Source organism: Egretta garzetta, unplaced genomic scaffold (genome assembly GCF_000687185.1).
Source record: "Egretta garzetta isolate BGI_Z169 unplaced genomic scaffold, ASM68718v1 scaffold179, whole genome shotgun sequence".
In the NCBI taxonomy this organism is placed as follows: domain Eukaryota; kingdom Metazoa; phylum Chordata; class Aves; order Pelecaniformes; family Ardeidae; genus Egretta; species Egretta garzetta.
The window spans coordinates 1,261,129-1,288,674 of NW_009270001.1; the positions used below are offsets into that span (position 1 = coordinate 1,261,129).

At 47.5% G+C, this 27,546-nt stretch overlaps 1 protein-coding gene across 1 annotated transcript in view; it reads right to left on the reverse strand.

The window, feature by feature from the left end:
- Positions 1-26,975, reverse strand: part of CTIF (cap binding complex dependent translation initiation factor) — a 126,397-nt gene extending 99,422 nt beyond the window's left edge. The window contains 5 exon segments of the mRNA XM_009647710.2: positions 864-939; positions 4,438-4,542; positions 5,423-5,510; positions 21,852-21,909; positions 26,768-26,975. Coding sequence (XP_009646005.1) covers positions 864-939; positions 4,438-4,542; positions 5,423-5,510; positions 21,852-21,909; positions 26,768-26,947 — 507 coding nt within the window. The 5' untranslated portion in view covers positions 26,948-26,975.
- Between the last annotated feature and the right edge of the window lie 571 nt (positions 26,976-27,546).

The window sequence follows — 27,546 nt, forward strand, 5'->3', positions numbered from 1 at the left end:
GTATTTAGTGCCAACTAGCTCACCCAAAAGAAATAGTAAGAGCATCACATGGTTTGCAGGATGACCAAGGCTTTTCCTCACATGATGCATGAGCAAGAAGCCCGGTGAGCTCTCTGCTCAACACTGAAAAGGCTACCACAGCACATGAAATGTCTCCGTCCTTCCCTCTGGAGGCAAAGAGGAGACTTCAGCAAAAACATGCTGAGCATCCTCAGAAACTTGCCTAGCCCAGGACAGCTCAGCTCCTTTGATAACTAGGGCTCTGGAAAGTGAAAAATTATATGATGCTGATAAATTGACCTGTTCAAAGGGGTTTTTTAACTGAGGGCCTCATCCTGCCATTCCCCAACATCCGACCATCAAAAGTAATTTAACCAGAACTACCAAAAACGGGATGTAGAGATAGATCTGGAGAAGACACAGGCGGGAGAAAATGTACAAGTAGATGACCATTGCATATAAACATATGTGCACCCCATAGGGGAATCATCTGGGTCAGCCCACCGTCACTGATGGCTTCCTGGCAGCAATTTATTTTGGAGCTGGCAGGAGGCTTGGTGCTTTTCAGAACCTCCTTTCCTAAAATATATGAGCCCTGTGGCCATGTACGTGTATATATATATATATATATGTATATATGTATGTATACATATACTGTCCTCAATATTTCACCTCTCAATGAAGTCTAAGGGTAACTGCCCTTGCCCGGCACTAAGGTTCACTGCAAGGCTCCATCACAAACCCTAAAGGACCGTAGCTCAGAGCATCCAGCCCACGCTTTCCCACTTCTGTGGAGGATTTCCTAAGGAAAGGTAAGGCAGGGAGCTGCTGGTCTCCACCGATGAGATGTCCTCATCACCTACCTGCCACACTGGAAGGACTTTCTCTATGTCGTTCAAGTTGATGCCGTCACCGTCCTCGTATTTCCCTTTTCCAAGCCTGTGGCAGAAAGAAAACAAAACCAAAAGCAAGTGAAACCTCGCTGGAACCAAAGTTAATTTTCTACTACGGCACGCGGGAAAGATTAGTTCTTACTGCGAAGGACCCTCATGAAAACAAAGAGGCTCTCTGAAGTGAGTAAGCTGTGCCTCCAAAACACTCCCACGTGGGCGTAAAGCCATTAATACAAAATTAAATGCTTTCCCCAGACCTCTCCACCTGCACCATCCTCCACAGCATTCAAATGCTTTTGGTACTAGTGGCAGTGAGAAACCCAAAGGCAGTGCTGAGCAGTAGTGTTGGGTGATTCAATTCCCAGACCAAGCAAAACCAAAAGCACAGCCTGCATGGAAAAAAAAATAAAAATAAAAATGGGGACACAAAAGTGTAATGAAAAATGTTTCCTCTGAAGCACGGCTCATTTTTTGGTCTCCACAGGAGCTCCTGTTTCCCTGCTGAGAAAGGTGTCGGCGAACAAGCACAAACATACATCTCAGACAGCAAACAGCAATCGATATAAATACAAACACACAATTTGAAATGCAAAAAAATGGGGGTGAGAAGCCAAGCACTGACAAACCAAACACAGAGCTGGCAGTTGAAGGACTCCCTTGTATCAAGAAAGGAAAAAAAAAACCCCAATCCACAGATAATTACTAGCTGGATGCGGAGAGTTTGTAATGATAGAGAAGAAGCAAAAATGGTCAATAAATATCATCCTTCGGCATTTATAAGCAATTGAGGTGATCATTTTTATTATGCAAGAGTGATAATGTATTTTTTGGTCACTTAGTGCCAAGGTATTGTTAAATAACATGTATTAGACAGCAACTTTGACAGCAGCAGACATAGGTAATCAGTGCCTAGAAGTCAGAGAATGAAAGATGTTGGTGGAATTGCAGCAAATGGGGGAAAAAAATCCAGAAAAATGTCACAGGCTAAAGTATCAGGCTCAAAAACCAGCAAGCTGAATGGAAACACTTAATTTAATTAACACTCTTAATTGATTTATGGGAAATCAGAGGTGTTCAACAATTGACTTCTGCTCATAGATGCAATAGTGATTTTGACTTACAAAGGCAAAAAATGTAGTGTGTGCATATATATAAAAAATATACATATTAAAAAAAACCCATTTTTTAATACATATATGAGAAAAACCAAGTCAAACACCTGGGGACAAATAATATCAGTTGCAGGTATGGAACGGGCAAGTGTATCATAGGAAAAGCTTATCTGAAAAGGATGGGGACTGTCCCAGGGTGAACGTCTAATGCTGGGCTGTGGCACAAAGGCAGGGGATGAGGAGGCAGGGATTAAGGGGATGAAGGCAGCTTTCCTCTGCAGCCTGAGCCTGAACTACAGGACCACAGGCAGCTCGGGCAGTCACATTTCAAAGAGGTGGTTGAGGAATTTCTTAAGAGTACAGGAAAAACTAAACTGATACATGGGCTTGGGAGATACCTGGAACGAAGAGAAAATATCAGCTACAAGAAGTTATTTGAGTTGGAAGAGCAAAAGCACAGCAAGAGCTAAAGCTGGAAATTAAAGGCAGACAAATTCAGGTCAGAAATGAGGTACGGTTCCCTGGATTTCCTTAACTGCTCCATGATTATTCATCATAGCCCCAAACTCAGCATCTGCAAATAAAATCAGATGTCTTTCTGGAGGAAAACGCTTCAGCCAAGCAAAAGACACTTGAGCTCAATCATAGAATCACAGAATCACAGAATTGTTTAGGTTGGAAAAGCCCTTTAAGATCATCAAGCCCAACCATTACCCTAACCCTGCCATCCCACCACTAAAACATGTCCCTAATCAACTGGATGCAACTACATGGCCAACCCCGGGGCAAATGATCAAGAATTAAATGGTCTCTTCAGTACTTAATGTGTAGAAAACACATTCCGAAGAGCATCTTTCCCCTTTTTCTATGAAATTTTTCATTGCGTGGCTAGCATGTTAAAAATCTCCACTCAAGCAAGAGGGAAAATGCCCAGCCAGAAGGTGGAGATTCTTGGAGGGTCAGCAAGCTGAATCGCGCTCAGCACAGATTCAGCAAGGACGCACAAGAGACACAGCTTTAAAAAGTTAAAAAATAAAACTGATTTTGGCTGGGCTTCCTCTGTTCTAGTGCAGGTTACTTATACGGCCTGTATTTTGGGAGACGCACCGCTCGTGCTGATGGCATCTGTTTAACTTTCCTGCCGATGCAGTCATTCTTACGCCATTTTTACAGCCGTAATATTCAGGAGTGATTAAATAGCTCATCTCCATACTGCCTTCTCTACCTGTCTGCACCCTGGGCATTGACAATACACCAGGAACCGGAGGCAGACCATAAAGCAGACCCTGCTGCATCCTCCCTATACGTAGCAGGTGGCACTGGTAGCATCATCTGGCAGGTGCCATCAACCAGGGAGCGCTTTATAGCTTATTTTACGGCAGGCCTTTCATCCCATTTCTCAAACCCAGCTGTACAAATGGGAGCAAACATGACTAAGGCACTCAGTGACTTAGAAATCCAGCGGTGTTCCAGGTATTCTGAAAATTGCTGTTTATATACCTGCAGTAAGTACTTACAGCACAGGAAATAGCTTTACACAGTTGTGTGAGTCTCTGCCTGTCACTATATGGTACAGGAGCCTCCTGCAGATATTGAACCCAGGCTGGGATTGCTAGCCCAGCGTTTCTAAACAAGATAGGCCCAGTGAAGCCTATGGCATTGGCCTGTACTCTGTCAAAACCAATTTGTCAGCAGAAAAACTTATTTGAGAGAGGATTCCCATCCCTACGTACATTGTGGCAATGAGAAGTCACCTGCAACCCTCTCAACCCCATCTTTTAGACCCGTTCTGATTTTTTTTCCTTGACCAACTAACAAGCAGAGAGGAATCCAGCACCACCGCGGAAGCCCCTGGAGGCTGTCACCACCAAAAGCAGCTGTTTAATATTTTCACAGCTAGCAGATATTTTATCACTACCAGATACGGGATGAACACTTGGGTCTACACACATCACACTGATAGGAAGGAGTCGAGTCTCCATCCCTGGGGGGATTTAAAAGCTGGGCAGCCGAGGTGCTTAGGGCCAGGGTTTAGTGGTGGGATGGCAGGGTTAGGGGAACGGTTGGGCTGGGGGAGCTTAAAGGGCTTTTCCAATCTAAACGATTCAGTGATTCTAAGCCTTTTCACTTGTGGGAACTGTAACCGGGATCAGCACCAAACCAGGATCTTTCCTCCAATATTCAGAGATGTTTCAATCTAGGAGACTTGGATCCAGGAGACTTGAACTCTACCAAGCAATGCAAAATACAGCGAGCAGCTCTGCTCCAGCGCAGAACCAGCCAGACAGACTGATCGTGGTGTCCTCAAACGTGGTCCAGCACCTCTTCCCCTTGACCTCCACATGAGCCATGCCACCAAGCTAGCGCTCCCTCTGCAAGGGAGAAGTTAGAGACCTTGCTGGAGAGCACGGTATTGCACACAGGGCACTCACCCTTCTCGGTCTATGTGAGGCAGCGGGTGTTTGGAGGTGTTTCGCAGCTTCCTGTGAAATTGGGTGAAATCTAGTTTTTCAGGTTGCAAGTCCCACGTCGCACCACTAGGAGAGAAAAACATGGAAAGACAAAATAAGTCCACTACTAATTAAACACCACCGAGCTGAAGAGCAGAGGGCACATCAGAGCCTGCAGACGAGGAAAGCTGATACTTCTGGAGGCACCGCTCCCTGCTGCAGAGCACATGGATGCAGGCCTCCAACCTTCACGCTGTTCCGTGTTTCTTTTCATTTTTTCTGGGTTTTTTTTGAGATGCTGAGCTCCTGTAGCTTGCGCTAAACCCGTAGTTTTGATGTGCAATGTAGCATGATGCAGCACACACCTTGCTAACTACACTTGCTCTCTGTATCGGGGGGTATCGCAACAGGCAGTGGTCTGTTCCATGCAATGGAGATGTTCTCTCTGGTTCTACACAACCTGCTCGCTTCAATGGCCTGGAGCAAGTCCCAGGTGGGAACTCAACCCCTGCAGACTCTTGCAGTGCTCCAGGCACAGAAAGAGACGCATAAAACTGGACAGAAAGCATATTTCACCACTTCACCCCATGGTGAAGCAGCAGTCAAAGAGCTCTTCTCAGCAGCTGTGAAGCCAACGCATGATCGCACCAATTAATGGAAGAAAAAAGTCCTGGAGCTCAGAGCTCAGAGCTGCCTCAAGTCTTGCCTGTAGAGCTCTTGGATGATTACAAGTAATGATACCAGTATCGGTTTCAGATGTTTGGACTGCAAACCCATCCAGCGGCCTCTCCTAAGCACGTAGGATGCTTTAAGTGGGCTTAATGGGGATGGGGAGGAGGAGGAGCAGCGATGTGGGTACCAGCAGGGTACTCACTTGTGCCTGGGCACCAGCAGGACAGACATATGGGCAAAGGCAAAGAGAGGGCACAGTCCCTCTCTCTCTTAAAGCATTTTAAAACCAGCTTACCTGAAGGAGTCGAAGGTGTTGGCAGCCCAGATGTCCGTGCCCAGCATGTCAAGGGAGCTCTCCTTGTTGCCATTCTAGGAGGGAGGGAAAGGCGGTTACTTGCCGGAAGGCACACGGCGCTATCCGGACCACGGCACAGCCCGGCACAGCCTCTCCCACTGCCAGCTGTGGAGGTGTCCTGGCTCTGTACATGGGCTCCTCCGCTCCCATCTGAATCCACGTTCACTGCAACGCAGAGTCCCCTCGCCCACTGCAAAAGCGCACCAGGGAGGCAAGGAGTGACACAGTTTCAGCCTTGGGGAGACAAAGCTGTGGGCAGCATGGAGTGGACAACACGTAGGCTCAGCTCTGACTCCAGCCCTGTCCTCCCACCCCACCATCCACAACCTCCAAGACCCACCAAGGTCCAGCGGGCAGGCTGACATGCCAGCCATGAAGACACCCAGCTTCAGAGTCGCAGACCAGCTGAGGTGGGAAAGGACCTCTGAAGCTCAGTTGGTCCGACCCTCCTGCTCAAGCAGGGCCACCTACAACCAGGTGCCCAGGACCACATCCAGATGGCTTTTGAACATCTCCAAGGATAGAGATACTCTTCAGCAGCAGCTACCAGAGCCTACTGTCACCAATAAGGATGGGGAAAGCTGTCCTGCTTCTTCAAGGAGTCATGGTGGCATGACTTCTTCTTGCTCTAACAACAGGCAGGGAACATCAGAACCCTATACCGTGCCACCTCTGCCATGAACACCAGCAAATGAGTTCACATGGTTACTATGGTACATGTCCCACCAACGCCAAGGTGACGGGTCCTTCCCCTGAGAAGCAAAAGCATCATGGTATAATCAGGCGGGAATCATGAGAAACCTTCAGCAAACTGCAAAGCCTCTTGAATTTTGCTGTGCAACTGCTTTTGGCAAAACTGGCGACCCGAAGCAAGAGCATCTAAAGCAAAGACCTCACACCCATCCTTCATAGCCCCTCTACAGTCATCAGCCTACATTTGCCCTCCCCACAGAAAGAGGGCTGCCCTCTCCACCCTTTACAGGCGAAGAAGTAAACCAGGTTGGATTTTGCCAGGACCATTCAAAAAATCAGATTTGACTCAAACTTATACAGGATGGACACGTAAATGCATTACAAATAGGGAATCCCCTATTACTGATTTTCCCCCAACATTTCTTACACATATTCAGATTAATTAAATATTTCAGCCCAACTGGTCCCACTCTGGTGAAAGATGGGCTGGAGAAGGTAGCTTCCATATATTCCCCATCCTATAATTTCTGCCATTTTCAAATATTATTAATAACAACCGAGACACTAAAAACTGACCATTTCTTAACAAAGTCCCAGGCTTCAATCTGCCCATAAAGTGAGCAACCTTTTCCCAACGAGCAGGGCGTGCATCCTCGGTGCACACTACAGGTGGTCACACTTCGCAGCCACCCCCAGCACAACGACCAATTCAGACACCAGATACTCCAAATACAGCCACATTCTTTCCTTTTTTGTCTCCTGCCAGGGGTCTATGGATTATGATTTTAACCGCTGGGGATCTGCAGGTCAACATGTCTCTGCACAAACTACCACAAATATATAAAATTCTCATGATCGGTTATGGAAGCAGAGCTTTTTATTTTAGGCAAATGTCAGCAAAATTTTCTCCTACCAAGAAGAGAAATGAGTTTTCTAAATACTTAGAAGCATCCTCATGCAGTATAATGAAAATATATGTGCAGGTCTTTATAGCTACCACCCAAGGAAGAGATACCTCTTCTTGCAGACAGATGCATTTCTCTTTCCATTTCCTAAGGACATGGGATATTTTAAGTACCTGTCAATGAGCCAGCTACAACAGAATTTCCTAAGAGTAAAGTATTTGGGCTCAGGGAAGAAGAACAGGAACACATAACCAGTTGCGATGAAGATGAGACAAATCAGCAACAAAGATATTAAATAGCAAAAATTTAAGACAGAGTGGGTTCCTGATGCAACAGGTTGTGTCCTAAAATTGTTGCCCAAATTCAGCTCGGAACAGGGCTTCTGAAGAGCCCTGAAATAAAGCATCTAGCAATTACCGTCCAATGCTTGGCTTGAGATCTGTTTGGGTGTGGAGGGAGAGCCTTGACATCAACACCTCCTAATCTGCGGTGTAAGAGGAGGCAGCACAAGCTGTCCCACCCAGCTCCCCCCGCGTCTCCTCGGCACATCGGCTCATCGGTGCTCTACCGGTGAGCATAGGCAGGTCAGCCCCGGCGCTAATCCCAGCAATTAGGGGAAACTGCAGCCACGGTTCAGGTGGTGAAGGAGGTCAGATGGGTGCAAGCTTCTAGGTAGCGCGCGGATGCTTCCACCCAAACCGGGCTGCAACTCCTGGTCCTCCTAGACGATGTCCCCATGGCCTCTCGGAGACGCTCCAAGCATTAGGCAGACTCCATAAAGACGGCGCCGGGGCCAAATGATAACGCAACCTGTCGTTAAGTCGTGAGTCACTACAGTCATTTCGAGACATCCTTTTGGCCTTCAGTGACCTGTCTTTATAACCGGTTTCTGTCTCGACTCACAAGGCAGGAGCGCACTTGCTGACCAAGTAAACCTGCGCTGCAGGGTGCTTACTAAAATGCTTACAGCACAGTACCAAGACTTAATAATAAGACTCTAAAAAAGCCAATTCTCAAGTCCAGGGACAAAAAAAAAAAATAAATTGTATGTATTTAAGAAAAGAAGTAACCTGCTGTCAGTTCCCCCAGGATTGCAATTATAAGTGTAAGCAGATTTAACTTGAAGCTCCCAATGACCCAACCCTCAGCTTCAGACAATAATTTTCACCATGAAGAGGTTAGTACTGCTGAAAATTAATTAAGCCACCAGGAATGATGTCTAAGAGACACACTGACGAGAACGACATAAATACCCAGGATGATCAGAGATCCAATAAAGCTGATCCTACACCCAGTACGGTTTAAATGCATGTCCGCAACCTCTGTCCTCCAGCCCCTGTGAGCACACATCATCTCCATCCACCGTCGCCCAACCCCTGTGGCTGCCCACAAAAACAGAGGGACGGACCATGCCACCGGCTGCGTGGACTCTGACTGTTTACCCATGCATGCAGCTTCAGCAAATTCCCCACAAAGTCAGCATTTGCATGCACACAGCAGCTTTTCAAAGCCCAGCTCAGCGTCCCACCGGTTCCTCTCGCCGCTCCTCATTACCATTCTCCAGCAAATCACTACAAATACAAAATCATGCTCTTCATCACACGACTGCAACGGCGTTAGCTCATCGCTGTGCTTAGCGTTAATGTAGAACAGCCAAGTGGTCGGCTGAGTCTGTGGTATAAATTTAGGGATTATCCTGTGTCATGTGTTACTTCTTAAGTGTTTTCCAGTTCCACCTTTGAGAAGATTCCCCCACCTTCCCTCCTTCTCAGCTGCCTACAACCCCTGGCTGCACTTTGGCAGAAAACAAAAAAGATAGATACTGAACTGTCTGAAAAGGCTCTGATTAAGGGTTTTCTTGTCGAAAACTGCAAGTTTTCATAAGAAAAACATAGGCATTTTGAGGAAGACATTATTAAAGAAAAAGGGATGTGTTGAGTCTTGCTCCTGCCAGAAAGGACCATCACTTTCCAGCAACAACACGGTTCTGCAGGTCCTCTCCCACCACAGCATGACTCAGGAAGACAGCCTATATCCTCAAGCTCTCCAGGATGGATAAGATGGATGAATGGACCAGGACTTTGACCACTGGCCCCAAATATCCCAGAGGCCGTCCTCCACTTCTGGCACAACGAATGCTCACGTGTGTAGAAGTAGAGCAACTCCAAGAGGAAAGAGGAGGACAGAGGCTGACTGAAACACACAGAAGAGGTCCCTGGTCTGAGTTGAAGGAATGGACCTAAAAACAAATCAAAGGCAAATTCTTAAAGTCTTTTGCAGGGCAGGAAGGTAACTCCCCATATAGCCCTGTTGATTGCTCCTATGGAAAGCTGCTGGTCTCAAGGTCATCATTTAACACCATCTACATGTTGTCCACTCATATAGCAACTTCTAATGAAGACTTGCCAAAAAATAATTACAGACATCTCTTGATTTTCCAAAATTAAAATACTCCGAGACTTCAAATAAAGAAAAAAACCTAATTTCCTTTGCACTAAGCTAGCTTTCCCAGTATTGAGCACTCGGCACACCTCAACAGGCATCTTAAGGCTGAAGAACAGCCACAGCCCTCAGCAGCCAGGTCACACATTATGCAGGAATTAAGCAGGTCTCAGAGGTGTCCTTCGTAACAGACATGCACTCACACCCTACGTGTAGGCACACACACAAAACACGTTGTTAGGAGGCTGCCTCTGATAAACGGCAAGCAAAGGACATGACGTCAGCTCATCGCCACCAGGTATACCTTGGTCAATTGCCTGAACTGGCTGCTTCTCCCGTGGCTGCCAGACCTGGATCCAGACCCACGCCTGGAGCCTGACCCTGACCGGGATCCTGCGTTCCCACTGCTGCTGTGATCCCACTCTTCCTGGAAACAACAAACAACTTGCTTTAGTCACAGGCAACGCCATCCCGCACCCACAAAAAACACTGACCTGGTGAGCCAGGAGAGCTCCAGCTCCCAGACCAAACGTGCAAGCACCTACAAAACCATGCCCATGCATGGGGCCTTCTTGGAGTCCTTTAACATGTTCTATTTGCAGACTGCAAAGGGATGACATTGTGGGAAGCTTCAGTGAAGAGATTTGGCTCTAGTGCTCTAGCTCATGCATGGGAAAAAAATAATACTTATCTCTTCTATCTTCATGAGGATTAATTATGCATATTCAGCAACGCCACATCCTCTAAAACTGCTTATATATCCTTAATTCCCCTCCCAAGCCCAAATCAACTTCTCAAGCCAGTTTTTCCCTCTGCTCAGTTCACCATTGGCATCCAGCTACTCATATACCTGCAAACGCTTGGGAGTTCACCAGAAGACATATTACACAAACAACTACTTTTGCCTATTAAGGAGCTGTCCCCAATGTTCTCCTTTATTCTCCTAACACTTGTTCTGCTGTCAAGCAACCTGCAGGTTTCTTGTTCGGCAGGCAGCCCTCAGGGCAAGATGAGTCATCTGAAAACCAGAATAACTCACTCGACCAGCCCTATCTACCCAAACATCCCACAAGGCGCTTGCGGAGAAAGGTGGATATTGTCAGGGTAATTGCTCCAAAAGCTTTGCTCAGAGGCTTGGGAAAGACCTTTGAAGTGACATAAGATGATGAAAAAGACAAGAAATCACGGAGTGCAGAATATTCAACTCTTTCAAGTACTCTGAAAATCTGGGAAATACGAAAGGGAGCATGCGTTTCAGGACTGGTGTGAGAGCTGACACTTAAAGAGGGCTTCTCATGTCTCAGACATCCTTGTAGGACTACCCGAGTCTCTGTGGACACTGCCATGGGCTGCGACAAGGGCACAGCCACCTTGGCCTTCAAGATCCAAAAGGTCTCACCAGTAGAGCAAGATGTGAATTCCTCTTTGCACATGACAGCCAAATCCAGGTCATTAATTTGGGGGCACAGACCAGGTCCCAGCACCACCACTGCCACCTAGGTTGGGTGGGGTAAGGAGACAGCTGCACAGCAGACCCTAAGCTACCTAAGGTGATGCTACCCCATGGTCCAGCATGGACCTTAGTGCATGTGAAACATGTAAGTATTTACCCAGCGTGATGGACTGGAAGGAAAATGCACCAGTACCAGTTTCTGCGTTGCTCCACCTGCACATTCTCCATCCTGAAACCTAGCCAGTCTCAAGCAAGCTCAAACATACTGTGGTTGCTATAGCCTAAAACCAGTACTGACTTCAAAAGAGAGGTCAACTGTTTTTCAAGTTGTATATAGATGAAATTTAAGAGGTTGCGGTTATTCCCACAAGATGTTACACCAACAGAAGAAAGCACCTTTTTCCCTCCTTTGCAACCCAAATCTCCCAATGGCTGAGAAATACCGAGTGGCACAAAGTTAAAAGAGTTGTTAAACTGGCACGGAGGGAAAAAAACTTCATTGATGCCACTTGCAAAACACGGGCAGGTGGCCACTTTGGGAAGCCCTGGGGAAGAGCCAGTCTTGCAGGCATCCTGAGAAGTGAGAAATATCTCATTTGACATGGGAAAGATGCACAACAACTGAAAAGGTGGTCGGCAGAAATGAACTTTCACCACCTAGTTGTTCGAAGGATTAATTACCAATTTCCTGTATCCTACACATTGAACGGCTTGTTCATCCACGTACGAAAAATGCTCCAATGGGTCTAAGTCAGCATATGAACTTCTCTTTGCTTTAAGAGGCACACTGAAAAGAAACGTCACCATTCGGCTGTATTCAGTTGCCCCAACTTTTGGTTGTGGTTGCCTGCAGACAACCTTAGGTTATGCAAATTCCAGAAATGCAGCTGGCCACAATAAAACCCGTGTGAGAAACAGGGAGATTGGTACCATCATGGATCAACATTCAAACTCACTGAGACAAGCCAGCGGATACGGTATGAACCAGTTAGATAAATATCACGGGGAGCCTTTCACCAAATCAGCTTGTGTCCTGGCCCTAGCTCATGGCCTGGGCTCTTTTCCCTGTTCACATTCCTTATCTTTATCACACCCTACTAATATTTATATTTAAAACCAAATTATTTTAAAACTAAAAGTTGTTGAACTAAAAATTGTTGAAACCTCGGTCGAAGCTGAAAGAGTCCAACTGAGTATGGCCTAAATACACTCATGTTCAAACCCACCAGCACAGCCAATCTCAATATTTTACCTAAATTTCTGACTAATTGCCAACGATGAACAACTTTTTACTGCTGCTTTACTGTCGGGGGTTCCGATCCCCAGAACAGAAGTATGTCCAACCAGAAACTCTCCCAGAATCTTCTGGTGGCTTTGTGTCCTCTAATAAAGCCCTTCCATGCTGAAATGAGTGCTTTCTGCAGACCTCCTTTCTGCAGGAGCAGGGAAGCTCACACCAACCTCATGGATGATGCTGGAGAAGCGGGCGAGAGTATGCCGGTAATGATCGTTCCTTAAAAAACAACAACCGAGCAACAAAACCCCTCCACCAGCATTATCCCAAAGCCCACAAAAAACCCATCCCAAACCCATACAGGCAGCTGGACTCCAGCAAAAAGCCAAGGCTCTGCAGCGGTGAGAGGCAGCGCTGCTCACCCTCCATCCTGCAGCATGGCCACCTACGTGTCTCCCATACAGGGCTCTTGCTAAATTAATTCACCATGTCGCGGGAACAGATTTGTCCTCGGCACTGACAAAAGCTGAACAAACAGTTGTAATGGCACAAAGTTCTCCATCCCATGCCCTTGCCTCCTGCCAACCCAAACCCCCATCACCTGGCCCTGTTACTCTCTGCTGTGCCCTCAAAAGACCAAGACTCTCCTAGCATCTCCCAACACTCCAAACAACCCTTGAACTCTTGTTCCCAGCTCTTATTTGGGCTCCTCCACCGACCATTCATGGTCTCACTCACCAGCAGGAGATGGGACCTCTGAGCCACACTTTGAGGCTTGGAGGAAAACATCACTCCCTCCAGAGACTGATCCCCAGCAGCTGCTCTCATCTATGCCAATTCTTCTGGCCAAGCTCTGCACCCTCTTGGGAACAGTGAGGCTTGTGCACATTAACACTGCCAGCCACCCTCCTTCGGAAACTAGCTGTCAAATCTAACATTTGCATTTTAATTAGCAATAATCATATGTTTCACTTACACTGCAATTTTCACCTTCACAGCTAGCTCTTTGAGGCATGAACTAATTAATCCTGCTCCCTTTGCCAGCTCAAGAGTTAATACTTTGTGCTGCTTCAGTACAAGATTGAAAAACCCATTTGCAGAAGAAGGAGGTAACGTTCCCCAAAACATAGGCAATGAACGGAAATGCGGTGACCACCTACATGGGTGCTCTCAGTGACGGTAAGTATGAGTGAAGTTGGCTGTGTTGGCAGAGGTGTAGACCAAGCATGGCAATGCCACTAGTTCTAAGTGGCCTGAAGATATCAGTGGATTCTTGATGGAATTCATGTTCAATTGTATGTAAAAATTTCAATATTCAATGTACAGCATTCACAGCCTAAGGTGGGCCAGGAAAGACAATGAAAAGCTAAAGGACTTCTCAGGACACAAGAGCCTCTGAGATACCCCCCAGCATTAACAACTGTTCCAGCATGGCACCTACAAGGAACTCCCTAGACCAAGCTGTGGGGTGTCCTTGAGTACTGCGTCCAGCTCTGGGGTCCTCAGCACAGGACAGACATGGACCTGTTGGAGGCCATAGGGACCACAAAAATGGTCAGAGGGATGGAACAGCTCTCCTACGAGGCCAGGCTGAGAGAGTTGGGGTTTTTCAGCCCGGAGAAGGCTTCAAGGAGGCCTGATTGCAGCCTTTCAGTGCTTAAAGGGGGCCCATAGGGAAGATGGGGACGGACTTTTTAGCAGGGCCTGTAGCAATAGGACAAGAGGTGATGGTTTGAAACTAAAAGAGGGGAGATTCAGACTGGAGAGAAAGAAGAAATGTTTTATGATGAGGGTGGTGAGACACTGGGACAGGTTGCCCACAGAGGTGGTGAATGCCTCATCATCCCTGGGGACATTCCGTCAGGTTGGACGGGGCTCTGAGCAACCTGATGGGGTTGAAGATGTCCCTGCCCACTGCAGGGGGCCTTTAAAGGTCCCTTCCAACCCAAACCATTCTATGATTCTATGAAATGACTCCCAAACTTTGAGTCTTAATCCTGGTCAGAAGAGGAGACAGCTATCTTGTAAAAGGTCCTTTCTGAGATTTTTTCACAGCAGAGGTTTTCATGTGCTGCAGCTAAATCTTGCAGTTACGCAGAATTTTGACACTGGACTCCAAGTAGTTAATGCAAAATCTCCCTGCTTTTCTAGACCTATTCTAGAACAACCCCTCCCATTCTTCTATGGAAAAATAATTATTTCTATGAAAACAATTTTTTCAATAATTTAAAAAGCACCTTTTATGAAAAAATATAAGATTACTCTAAACATTTTATTAGGGACAAGTGTCCAGCTTCTTTCTTCTCGGTGCATTGCATAAAACTATAAGAAAACCAGAAAACTTACCCTTATAAAAATATGATGGAGAAAAACCAACCACTTGTCTCTGCTCCTTCCCTCCCCAGGTCCATGTCCACCTCCCCCAGCCCTCTCCAATCTGGTATGGTATCTGCTCGCTGCTTTGGTAAAGATACAGCAGAAGGGACACCAAACATCGCTTGGAGCTCTTCTCCCACCATAAAAAGTAATGTTTTACCTATACCTGTGCCACAGTACAGGACCAAAGGACTTGATGGGCTTGGAGGTAGGAGGTTAAGCCTACAAGATCCTTCTCGACTCCCCATGAAACGGCCCTCTGGACAACATCAGAACAGCTGTGTTAGCCAAGGACGTGTTAGCTAGCTTGTTTACATGCATGGATGAGGATGAGGAAGGGCACTGAAAGCACCCAGAATGGCATTGAGAACTTCAGACATGCCATGGAAACCCAGCAGCAAGCCCCTGCCCAAATGTTAGATGAAATGGTTCATGTCATCCATTGCCTGCCAAGAGCTTTGGCACTTGTTGACCTATTCAACCAAATCTGGAAGAATGGAGACCTCAAAGGTAACTCAGCTACTGCAAGTTTCATGAAACTAGAGTGCGGGAAGCTCTCCTTTCAACGGGCAGACAGGCATCACCCTGCCTTCTCTACACAAATGGAAACTGAGGGTGACAAGACCTCCCATGTAGTCACCAGTGACACCAGGCCTAGAAGACACCTTCCTCCATCCTCCATACGCAGCAATAGTTCTCCTAAATCTGGCAGCAAAGCAATGAAGCATTTCACTCCTGGATCTTCAGACACTCAAGCAGGCGTCTGCTTCACGAGGGGCGGTGCTGCTTCACGAGGTGTACGCCAAACAGAAGCCCCAGAGAAAGTTATACCTATATATTAGCTAAAGGACTTGCTTTCTTTCTCAGCAGTCCTCTCCGACCGTAATTAAATGCAGCTGCATTCACTACACAGAGGAAGCATCACCCAGCAATTACAGGCAGAAAACCATTAAGCGACTGGTTTTCTCAGAGCTGCTCTTTGATCATGGGCAGGTCACCCCACATAAGGATTTAATTTCTTCTTCCGTCAGGCAGGGCTACACCAACACTGGCAAAGCCTCAGAGTAACTCCCAGTCTTTTGCTTTCTCTTTTTCTTTTGGAAATGGCACAACGGTGACTGCAGCATCTGCCAGCACCCATTTGTCCCAACAGTTCTTCAGCATGGTGGCCAACCTCAACCAAATTCAGTGTACAAATTGGCCCTGGGCTATGATACAAGTGGATTGGTGAGATGGAGAACCCCAAACTGGCCCCAGGATCATCCCTCACGTTTTGCTGAGCAGGAAAATCACAATGCTTCAGATCCAGACCCAAGAATGGGCAACTAGAGCCAGACACAGGCTGTCTACCAGCACGGGGCTGTCTACCAGCATGGGGAAATGAATTACATCTTCAGTCAGGAGATCCTGCCAGCCTCTTCGTGAGCAGCGCCTACCCACTCTCCAGCGCTGATCCGGTTAGCCAAGGATTTGGGGCATCACACACTGCCTGCTGATGTCAGAGGATTTAAGCCGGCAAGTGGACGACTTCACCGCCGACTTGAGAAGTTTACGTGACGGCAGCGCTGGTCGCAGGAGCCTCAGTCCAACTCTGGACCTACAACACAGCCACTGCCCGAGACCGTCATCCCTTCCCACCTGCCTCTGCAGCATCCATCGGGGAGAATTTCCTGGTCAAGCAGCACTGATGCCCGCACAGAAAATCTCTGGAATTGCAAGAGAAATCTGCACTGATCCTTTGCTTTTTTCCACTTTCTATAAAATTAAGTTCCACCGTGAATTGAAATCTGCCGTTTCCCAAGAGACAACCTTCACACATCGCCCCATCCCTACTATTGCCTTTGCTTTGGCAACGCAGCAGCTTTTCCAGCTGTGACTTCACATGGTTGGAAGTGAAGTGCTCATCATCGGAGGGGGTTTTGAGGTTCAAGGTGACACACATAAAAGAGGGACCTGAAAGGTTTAAGTGGATCTGCTCTGCTCCCACCCCATGCACAGCAGTCAAAGACACCTCCCCTGGCTGCATGTCCCCTCTGCCTGAAGTCTGAGCTCACATGGCATGAAGCATCTCCTGCCTGGAAACGTTTTGGCACTAGCACAGCGCCGAGCAGCTTTTGAGTCATGGAGACATCAGAGGGAAAGTTTCACATGATATCACATTTGATTTTGTGGGAATTTCTCGTTCTTTCCTTATCAGCAAGGCTTGGGTTTGGGTTCAGGCATCCTTTGGCAGGATGTGCCAGGCTCGGTGACAATGGCACACAGTCCCTGCAAAGACCTCTACTTCTCCATGCTAGCGAACAGCGCAGGACAGTCAACATCTTATGCTGTTAACTTGATAGCACAGCCCTTGGGATGCTCTTGACCCTGACCAGCTAATCACCTCCAGCCAATGGCCAAGCGTGGAAACCCACCACCTCTCCCTGCCACAGGCGTGCTGCTGTTTCTACTGGCTTAATGGGAAAGCAAACCAAGTTGTCTCCTCTACCACTAGCTCCTTGGGGAGGACAGCAGAAGGGAGCTACCAGCAGGGAATGGGATAATCCAGATGTGACCCACACATCCTGCCTGCTCCTTCACTGCTCAGTAGATAGGCAACATGGCCATCAACCTGAGAAGCCTCTGAGGTCCCCAATCATGCAATAAGTCCCTGCTGCACCTGGTGGGAGATGGACACACATGCAAATAAGCAGTAAAATAAACTGCAGTCCCATTTACTGCCAACAACACATCCTTCTGCTTGGTGACGATGGGTGAGAGCCAGTCACCATGGGGAAAGGGATGGACTTGGCCAGGAAGGAGGATTTTCAGCTCTCCCTCTCCCACCGCCTGGAGAAATGGGACAAACCCACAGAGTTGCTCTGGTTTTTGTTAATGCCCTTTGCATAAGGGGAGCCTGGGATGGAGCTGCTGCCAGGCCTTTCATGTACCAAGAGCTCTGCTGGCTCTCTAAATACATACCATACCAGAAGTCTTTTACTTAATGAATTGCTCTCAGAAACATATCAAAGAGCTTCCTACTTGCAACAGCCTCACAAGGGGAATGCAAATAAAGTATTATATAAAATCTTCCCACTGGGTCTTTTTAGGAAAAAAAAAAAAAAAAAATCCAAACATAAAAACATTTAAAATGATTCCATTACCTAAATTTTCCTCATTTACAGAGGCAATACGGTGCTCAGATAGATCTTGCATACCTCAATGGAGTGGTCTTCACCCCACAGGCTCACACGGGGCTAGCAGACCTTCTGGGGGGTATCGCTCAAATGCAGCGGGGCTCAGCGGAGCACGGCAATGCCATGCAGCAAACGAAAGCGTTCGCAGTAGGAAACAAGGAGAATTACGGATGAGCTGAATGTAATTGGGAGGCCAGGATTTTCTCAGCGCACCAGGAGTTCATGAAATGTATCTCATGAGATCCTCCATGAGCAGACCACCTTCTCGCAGCCACCTGCCCAGAGAACTGCAAAGACCAGAGTAAAAGGTTTCCAGGGGGAATTTTCTCCATTTTTAAGCCACTGCTTTGTATGGGACGGACAAGTGTCAGCCTACGGGTACTGACCCCCATATAATCTCCCACAGCTGCTAGTAGCAGACATCTCACCAAGCAGTGCAAGACCAGGGCAAGTATGTGGTGGTCTTTCCCAGAGATACCCAACAACATCAGGAAAACAGCAATTTAGGAATATCCTGGACTGCAGGTTGCATCAAGACACCTTATTATTACCCCTACATTGCACATTATCCAGGAATTGCTCTCAGCCCCATGCTTACCCAACATCCTGGGGATGCTTATATACACAGATATTATACCTAAATGTCTATATAAATACATACTACACCTATATACACACAAAAATATTTCTTTTATTTGCCTTAACCTTGCTGGATCCTAGAGACAAGAATTTCAAAGGCATCAGGTACTTAGGGATGCAGCAGGGGATTTTCAGGCATGGAAAACTCAGCTTCACTCTAGGCTCCCCTATAACCTTTAGGAAGCCAATTACTTTGAAAAAGTGGCCCTGGACTACTCTGCCTTCACAGAAAAGGAACCAGATGCTGAATATATTTCCAGGACTAACCTGGGTTTCCATACAAATGCCCTTTTTGATCGTCAGGTTAGAACTGCGTGAGGCATATCATGGTCACCGATACGTAACCCACATTTTCACAGTAGCTGAAGCCAGCAGAAATCTCAGATTCAAGCGTTTTTCAGCTAAGACTGGTGCATATTGCACAGCCAGCCATGCAGAAATCTCAGCTGGAAATAAAACAGGAAAACCAGAAATTCCATTTTCCAACCAAACCCCTCAAAAATCCATTAAAAATTGCAACAAAAAAACCACCCCTTAACATCTCTTGGGAAATAATTAGCCAGCTGTTTTCTTAGCAGGTTTGAAGAGTCAGTGATAATTTACATTCAAGACAAACACCTTATTAATTTTTATTTATTTATTTTTTTAATGTTTAAAGCTACTAGTGAAAAACCAAGAGCCAGAAATTGTAATAAACTGACCCTAGCCCTCACCAGCAGCGTTTCACTTGTATATCAGTAACAGCAAGAGAAACGCTTGCCTGGACAGAAGAACAATAGCTTGCAGCTCCTCTTCGGTGCCAAGGAAAATTTGTTACTTGCTGTTAAAGGAAGCCTAACATGGAGAGAGATAATTATTAGCTCTGCTGCAGGCTGGGAGAGAGCCCAAACGCAGGGAAAACAGCTTGGGCATCAGTGAATGTTATTTGTATATAGAAAACAAGCTCCGTGCTGGAGGAGATCAAATAGGTTTAATGCTCAGGAAAAAAAAAAAAAAAAACAAACAAAAAAAGCCAATAATAAAAAACCACACAAGTTGAAACAAAGGAAAGCGCGGCACAAGGGAGGTGGAAGATGTCAGGGCTGCACTGATTGGAGTCAGGAAAGCATCACTCATGCGTGACTCCCGCATCCTCCCGTGGTACCCAGCAGAGACTGGTGCACCAGCTGAGCCCTGGGGTGAAGAGCCGGGGACCTTCTTCCCCAGGGGAAACACCTGGGTCCTGCTCACGCCCCAACCAACCTAAGGAGGCTCAACGGAAACAGCCAGCCTCCCAGCTGAATTTCAAGCAGCCGGCTGTGATGCTGGGAGGGAGCCCGGGCAAGGGTTTGCTGCCGAACATTTTGGAGCAGATCAAAGCTATAATAAATTAAATCCACAATTCCGTCTGGCACCTTCAGAGGCTCATCTGAAGCAGCGCCTCTGTACAGCACGCACGTTCCTACACAACAAGATCTTGTCTTTGTTGTGTGCAGGTGTTTGTGTAGGTGCCCCAAGCATCCTTGCATCCAGGCACATGGCAGGAAGGGGAGGCATGAGCCCCCATCCCACAGCCAAGCAGCTTCCAGCATGGCTCTGAGTGGGAAGAAGCTGTGTCCAAAACGGGATGCGGGACCTGTAATACACAGTGCTTAGACCAGCACGTCCTCTTGTACCACCCTGCAAGGGGCTACCAGGCTTCTTCTCACGGATCCCACATGTGGGACTCAAGCCTGGAGGACATCAAGCAGGGCAAGAGCACCAAAACCACCAGCCTGAAGCCCTTTCTCCAGGTGGGACATCCATCAGCCACAGCAATGGGACTGAAGACTGGAGGACATCAAGCAGGGCAAGGGCACCAAACCCACCAGCCTGAAGCCCCTTCTCCAGGTGGGACATCCATCAGCCACAGCAATGGGACTGAAGACTGGAGGACATCAAGCAGGGCAAGGGCACCAAACCCACCAGCCTGAAGCCCCTTCTCCAGGTGGGACATCCATCAGCCACAGCAATGGGACTGAAGACTGGAGGACATCAAGCAGGGCAAGGGCACCAAACCCACCAGCCTGAAGCCCCTTCTCCAGGTGGGACATCCATCAGCCACAGCAATGGGACTGAAGACTGGAGGACATCAAGCAGGGCAAGGGCACCAAACCCACCAGCCTGAAGCCCCTTCTCCAGGTGGGACATCCATCAGCCACAGCAATGGGACTGAAGACTGGAGGACATCAAGCAGGGCAAGGGCACCAAACCCACCAGCCTGAAGCCCCTTCTCCAGGTGGGACATCCACCAGCCACAGTAACTGCAAATACCGCTTCACCCTTTCCTGCAGCCAACTTGGGCTCATGGGCGAACCTTGGGTGAACGTTACTTTGCTTTTACAGGGCTGATGGTCTCAGGGTAGCACAGCAGCTCCTCAACCACGTGACAGTGGTCAAACCCATGCTTCCACCCTACCCAAACCCCTCCCGTGACGGTGCTCACACGGAGGAGAGAAAGCCACCTCCAGCAATGCCAGCAGCGCTTGGTAAATTCTCTTCACTGATGTTCACACCGTGCACAACCACCAAAACTGACTCAACACCTGGCTTCTGTCATTGCAAACCCAACGCAGGCTCTCAGCGCATGCAGTTTTACTTCTTCTCCCAGTTCATCCTCTCAGCTATTTAATCCTCCTCCCTGCAACACCATCCTTGTGCTGTAGCACATAACCAAGAAGCACAGCCACACCAAGATCCCTCGGCGCAGCTACACCTCATACTTCCAAGTCAGCTTTGATGCTCCAGATAGGTCCCTTGCACAGGTGGCAATAAGAAGCTCTTCAGGAATAAATGGGACACTCCATGTATTTTCCCCTTTATTACAGAGCAATAAGCTCCTCGTCAAAGCATCCATCCGCACATCGGGATGTTGCCCATCTCCCATGGTTTCGGTGGGAGCGAGCTTTTGGATGCCGAGCAGAGGGACGCGTCTCCCCTTCCATGGGAGAGGGAAAGCTGACGGCATGGGCAGGCTCCGCGCTCCCGGATGAGGCGGGACATGAACAAAAGCAAAGGTTTGGTGAGGAAGAGCTATAACAAAACCCCTACCTGATTGTGTTCATGAGACGACGAGCCCTTCCCTCGGGATGGGGAACAGCTGCCATCAAGCTGTTCGCTACAATCCGCCGTCCACTGTAAAAGGGATAAAAAAAGGGATTGTGTAAAATAATAGCCGGGCTGGGAAAAACTGCTGTGTCAGTCCACAGCACACAGCAAACACCGTCCGGCCGCGGGCATCGCTGCATGCGTGTGGCCCCCTGCCTTTTTGAGGATGATCCCAAAGGCTTTGGCTTGGAAACGCTCCACCCGCCAACGGTGAGCAGAGGGGAGATGCAGGAACAGTTGCAGGAAGGCACTTGAAATGATGCTTTGCAATAAAAACCATTCCCAGTATTTCCTTGCAGACTCCAACGTTCATGAGACGACGAGCCCTTCCCTCGGGATGGGGAACAGCTGCCATCAAGCTGCTCGCTACAATCCGCCGTCCACTGTAAAAGGGATAAAAAAAGGGATTGTGTAAAATAATAGCCGGGCTGGGAAAAACTGCTGTGTCAGTCCACAGCACACAGCAAACACCGTCCGGCCGCGGGCATCGCTGCATGCGTGTGGCCCCCTGCCTTTTTGAGGATGATCCCAAAGGCTTTGGCTTGGAAACGCTCCACCCGCCAACGGTGAGCAGAGGGGAGATGCAGGAACAGTTGCAGGAAGGCACTTGAAATGATGCTTTGCAATAAAAACCATTCCCAGTATTTCCTTGCAGACTCCAACAGTGTTTGGTATTTCAGGTGCCTGGTACACACCAGGACAGCTTGACTTGATTTTTCTTTTCCATGGAGTCTTCCATGGAAGTTGGGAATTTTCTGCTTTTTCCAACTCTGTTTGCTTCAGGGACAGATATGAGTCCTGAGCTGCCAACACCCTCTGGTTTTATTTTAAACAAAACAGAAAACAGAGCTCAAAGCTGCAGGTTTGGCCACTGCCATGAGCCGCAGCTGTGACGTGCAGCCTGGACGGCAGCCCTGCTGTCACACCAGCTTCATCCCCCTGTGAAGGACATGGGCATCAAGGGACGTCCTGGCCATAGCAGGAGGTCAGCAGGACAGCAGAGCCCATGGCAGAGGCGAGCAGCTCTCAATATGACCTGCTGTTTCCCCCAGGGTTTGACAGCAAGGTGCCTCCACTAAAATAATTCAATTTGGGGTCATTTGGGGGGTTTTCCTCCCCAAAGATATGAAGGGTTGCATGATACTAGGGGAAAAAAAAAACCTAAAAAAAAAGTAAATCAAGCAAACAAACATAAAAGATGCTGCTTAAGCCTAAAGTAATTTTTTGCCCCCCTGCAAAATTGAGACTGAACCTTGGTGACCAGTTCCATTTCTGAGATCGTTCATCCTGGAAGGACTTGGCTGCTCCAGAGACACCGCTTGGATGCCACCACCAAGGTTGATGTGCCAAGAAAAATGAAAATTCAACTCAGTACAAACAGCAACTACCTGAGAGCTTCTTGACAAGGATGAGCCCACAAATAAGAGGAAGAGCCACCACTAGAACAGCTCACCATCCCTGCACAGCTCTGCCCTCATCGGATAGCCCATGCTAGCTCAACCAGATGAGAAACATCAGCCTTGCCTCTAATGATCTCTTTAACGAGCTGCCCATTGCTCTCCTGCCACCTCTGCTGACCTACCAGGAGAAGCTCATGATGGTATCACACTTGAGAGCCTTCTGCTAGACCTATGCATATCTAATTTAACAACTCTGAGTGCAACCACATGCCTGGAAAGTTCTCTCAAGGTACAGCTCACCCACTATTATGTCCAGAGCCGAAAGAAAATTGCATTTTCCCTCTGACTTTCCCCTTTTTTTCTGGTGGGAGCAAGGCTGAAGACACCCCCATGATGGCCATGTCCACATTCCGGGATTCTCTAGACTGCGAGTGGTGTGGAGGATGGAGGAGCATACAACGCACCTTTCCTTCCTTCCCCCAGCACGGAGAACACTTATCCAGGGGTGCGGTACCATCCGAGCAGCTCACACACATGGGTGAGCAGATTTATCCTCTGATTATCCTCTCAGGCAGGAAAAACATTAGTACAGCCACAAGGAAACGAACCGCAGAGAGATTAAGTAACTTGCCCAAAGTTAAAGATTAAGTTGCCAGCAGAACGTTGCAGTTAAAACCAATTTTCCTGGTCTCAGTCCAGTGCCTTCACCATAACCCCATGCTTTTTCCTCCAGGTCTCATTAAGAGGAAACATGTCATCTTCAATCAGGGTGGCTTCCACCAGGGTTACTCCAGCAAGCTGCAGGATATGTGAGTGCTTATTGCTTGCTTTGAGAAGAAGCGATCGAGAAGGCCAGAAATAAAAATTCCTGGTTATTTCTTATACAAATTTGGGGTATGATGTGGGAAAATAAAATATCTTTGGGAGACAGCAGGTATTTTCTTCCTAACAGATCCCTTAAGACATGGCTCGATAAAAGCAGGTGACCTATGTAAAAGCCCGTCCTCACTTCTTGTCCCATATACAGCCCTAAAAATATGAAATACTGCATTTTGCTGGAGCTTCACATAGAAATCCTAATTCCATGTAGATACCAATAGTCTGGGGTACAACCACATTTAGCTGCTTAATTTGAGATGCCACTGAAAGGGGCCTACTTAAAGGGTTCAATGTTCAGATATGTCATTATTATTCATTTTTCTTTTAAAATAAAACCTGACCATCTTTACAGGCAGCACCCCTAGCACTGTCATAGAAAACCCCCAGCTGCTCCTGTTTTTCAGGGTAGACGACGGAGGGAAGTTAAAATCCCATTTCTACAACTGGAAGATGGATTTGGTTGTGGCAACCAAGGATCTTAATGCAAAAATTGTACATGGGCTGCCGCGAGAATTGGCAGCTTTCGTCCTGAAGATGGGCAGAGGTGTGGACAGGCTGCCAAGTGGTTGTAAAACTTTGACTATTCATTTTTTCCTAATTCAATAGTATTTCTAAACTTGACATGTTAAATAAAGCAGCACTTGCCTGTTTGACCTGAAGCCCCTCCAAAGCATCGCTTCAAGCACAGCCATTTTCCAGCCATAGGTTAAAAAAATGCACTAAAAAGCACTTTGGGTTACTTGATTTTAAATTTATTTTCTCCCACTTCTAACAGCTTTGATCTTCAATTTGTAAAAGACCTCTTCAGCAAAATCTGTTCTTGAAAAGGTCTCTTTGATTGGTAATTTCTTTACACTGAGCTAATATATACAGGGTCCAAAGCTCTGGATCAGATCCTCAGCTCCAGCAAACCTGCACAGCTCAGAAAAATCAGAATAATACTTCTTACATCAGGTAAGAATGGGATCCTTCATATATAGAATCACAGAATGGTTTGGGTCAGAAGGGACCTTCAAAGGTCATCTAGTTCCAACCCCCTGCCATAGGCAGGGGAACCTTAACCCCCTGCCATAGGCAGGGACACCTTCCATTAGAGCAGGTTGCTCAGAGCCCCATCCAACCTGACCTTGAACAGTTCCAATGATGGGGCATCCACAACTTCTTTGGGCAACATGTTCCAGTGTCTCACCACCTAATAGTAAAGAATTTTTCCCTTATGTCCAATCTAAGTCTATTCTTTTTCAGTTTAAAACCATTACCCCTTGTCCTGTTGTTCCAGACCTTGGTAAAAAGTCTGTCCCCATCTTTCTTCTAAGCCCCCTTTCAGCACCAAAAGGCTGCAGCCAGGTCTCCCTGGAGCCTTCTCTTCTTCAGGCTGAGCAACCCCAACCCTCTCAGCCGGTCCTCATAGGAGAGGTGTCTGACCATTCCCATGGCCTCCTCTGGTCCACGTCTTTCTTGAACAGGGGACACCAGAGTTGGACACAGTGCTCCAGGTGGGGTCTCTGGGAGTAGAGGAGGAAATCACCTCCCTTGGCGTGCTGGCCATGCTTCTTATGATGCAACCCGATCCATCTCCCATTCTGTGCTGATACTGGGGATTGTCCCGGACCAGGTGCAGGACCTGGCAGTTGGCCTTGCTGAACTGCATGAGGTTCACCTGGGCCTACTCCTGGGGTGGAGAGCAAGCTCCTCTCTGCTGGACTTGGCGACAACTTGCTTTTGTGATTCCCCACCACCAGCACATGGGTTGCATGGGGCAAGGCACAGGAGAAGCCCCATCGCTGTATCCCCAGCTTGGCTTTGCCACGCAGTCTCATTAGCTGTCAAGCTAATGTTAAGGCTTAATTCAAAGTGGTCCAGGGATGTCTGCTCGGGATCCATCTCCCTTGCACCTCATATAAAGAGACAAAGACCAGCAGACCCCTTCAGCAGCTCAAACACGTCTCAGCTACCTAGTGATGGCCATATCCTTACCTTTTTGACCCTTCAGTCTTATTAATCTTATTTTGTTCTCATAACCAGTATGTAAGTGGTCTCTAACCTAAATATTTTATCCTACCAGGAGCTCTGAGGGGTAGGAAAGCATCTCTATCACAAATGGAGAATCACGGCAGCCTTACAAGCCCAAGGGCATGGACTGGAGCTCCTTATCCCTTCCACAGTTCACATCTTCAGCACGCATCCAGCACACTGTGGCACCAGAATACAAACAACTTCCCTCTGAACAACAACAGTTCAGGAGGTTTCATTTCTCTGCGTCTTGGACCTAAAATGTCCATTTTAGGAACAAATCAAACTAGGATCATGTCATTCCTAATGATAACACCAAACCACATCCCTGCTAAAACCATCCCTCTGTTTGCTGGGTATTCCCATCCTTTGAAATACAGCAATTTCCTTCTCTGACATAACAACCATGAAGCAAGCAAACACATTATTACACATATTAAAATGCCCACAAAACCTACACTTCCAGGGAGCATTTGAGGCTTTTGATTCACCTTCTGGTCTTGGTTGTTTCATGGACACCCCTGGGCATAAGGGTGGGAGCACATCTCACTACTGGGCACCCTGCGCTGCAGCCCTTGCAGCTCTTCCCAATTCCTCCAGGATTTTTCCACCCTGATGATGCAGCATGCTGTTTGGGATGGAGAGAGGCACCTGTCATTTACAAATGAAATGCCCTTCATTTATAAATGGGAACCTTGGAGAAGTCAAAAAGCTTCAGGGCATGCACCTCGAGACCATGGAAAAACAAAACCCAGTTGGCAGGAGACCTCTACCAACTGTTTGGAGACCTCATGTCTGGCTGAACAAGCAAGTTGCCCCAAATCGAGTCTTTTATTATGTCCTGCTTTACATCCCAGTGCTTGAAAAGCTGCTTCAGCTGGACATGCATCCCCAACCCAGGCGACAAGCCCCAGCCCCTCTCCCACCCCACACCGTGTCCTTCGCCCACCTGTGAGATGTGGGACTGTGTCTTCTCACTCTCGCCGTCCCCCTCCGTTTTATCCGTCAGCAGCCCCTGGACCTGGTACTCCAGGACGTAGCTGTCGATGAAACGCTCCAGCTCCTCGATCTCCTGAGAGCGGCTGCTCCCTGCCTCCGAGGAGGCCGATGCCACCGATGAGTTCTCCATCCCTTCAGGAGAGACACAGAGAACAGAGGGGGCCTGAGAAAGTAAAATAAAAAAAGGCAAGAAATGATTTCCCAGTAATAATAAAAAGGTTAAAAAAACAGTAGCCAAAGCCCACCAGTTACCACAGGCAGGACACTTTTGCTGTACATCCAATAACGTTTATAATAAGCCTGGGTGGTCACATTTAGAGTCTCCATGCGTGCACAAACAAAAGAAGTCCCATTTCTGTAATATTCCTACATCTAAGGACAACAACAGACATTTCACTTATCTTCCTTCTCAAAACCCAACTGCTGAAAACTTCCAGGCACATGCACAAGAGGAAAAAAAAAATTTAAAAGCTTAATTTAAAAAGCCCACGGCGTTAGCTGTGCTGGATAAGGTTGATAAGCTGGGGTTGATGAACAGGGGTGTGAAGAAGAGGATGGTAACTGAAAAGCTTCTCTAGGATGGCAGCAGTAAACGATGCTGAGTCAACGGCACGACTGTACGTGGTCCAGCGAGGAGGTTTGCATGTGGAGGTGAAACAGAGATCACACCAGAATCTATTTTTAAAACCTCTCCTTGTTAAAAATGGATTAGAACGAGCAAAAAAGGGA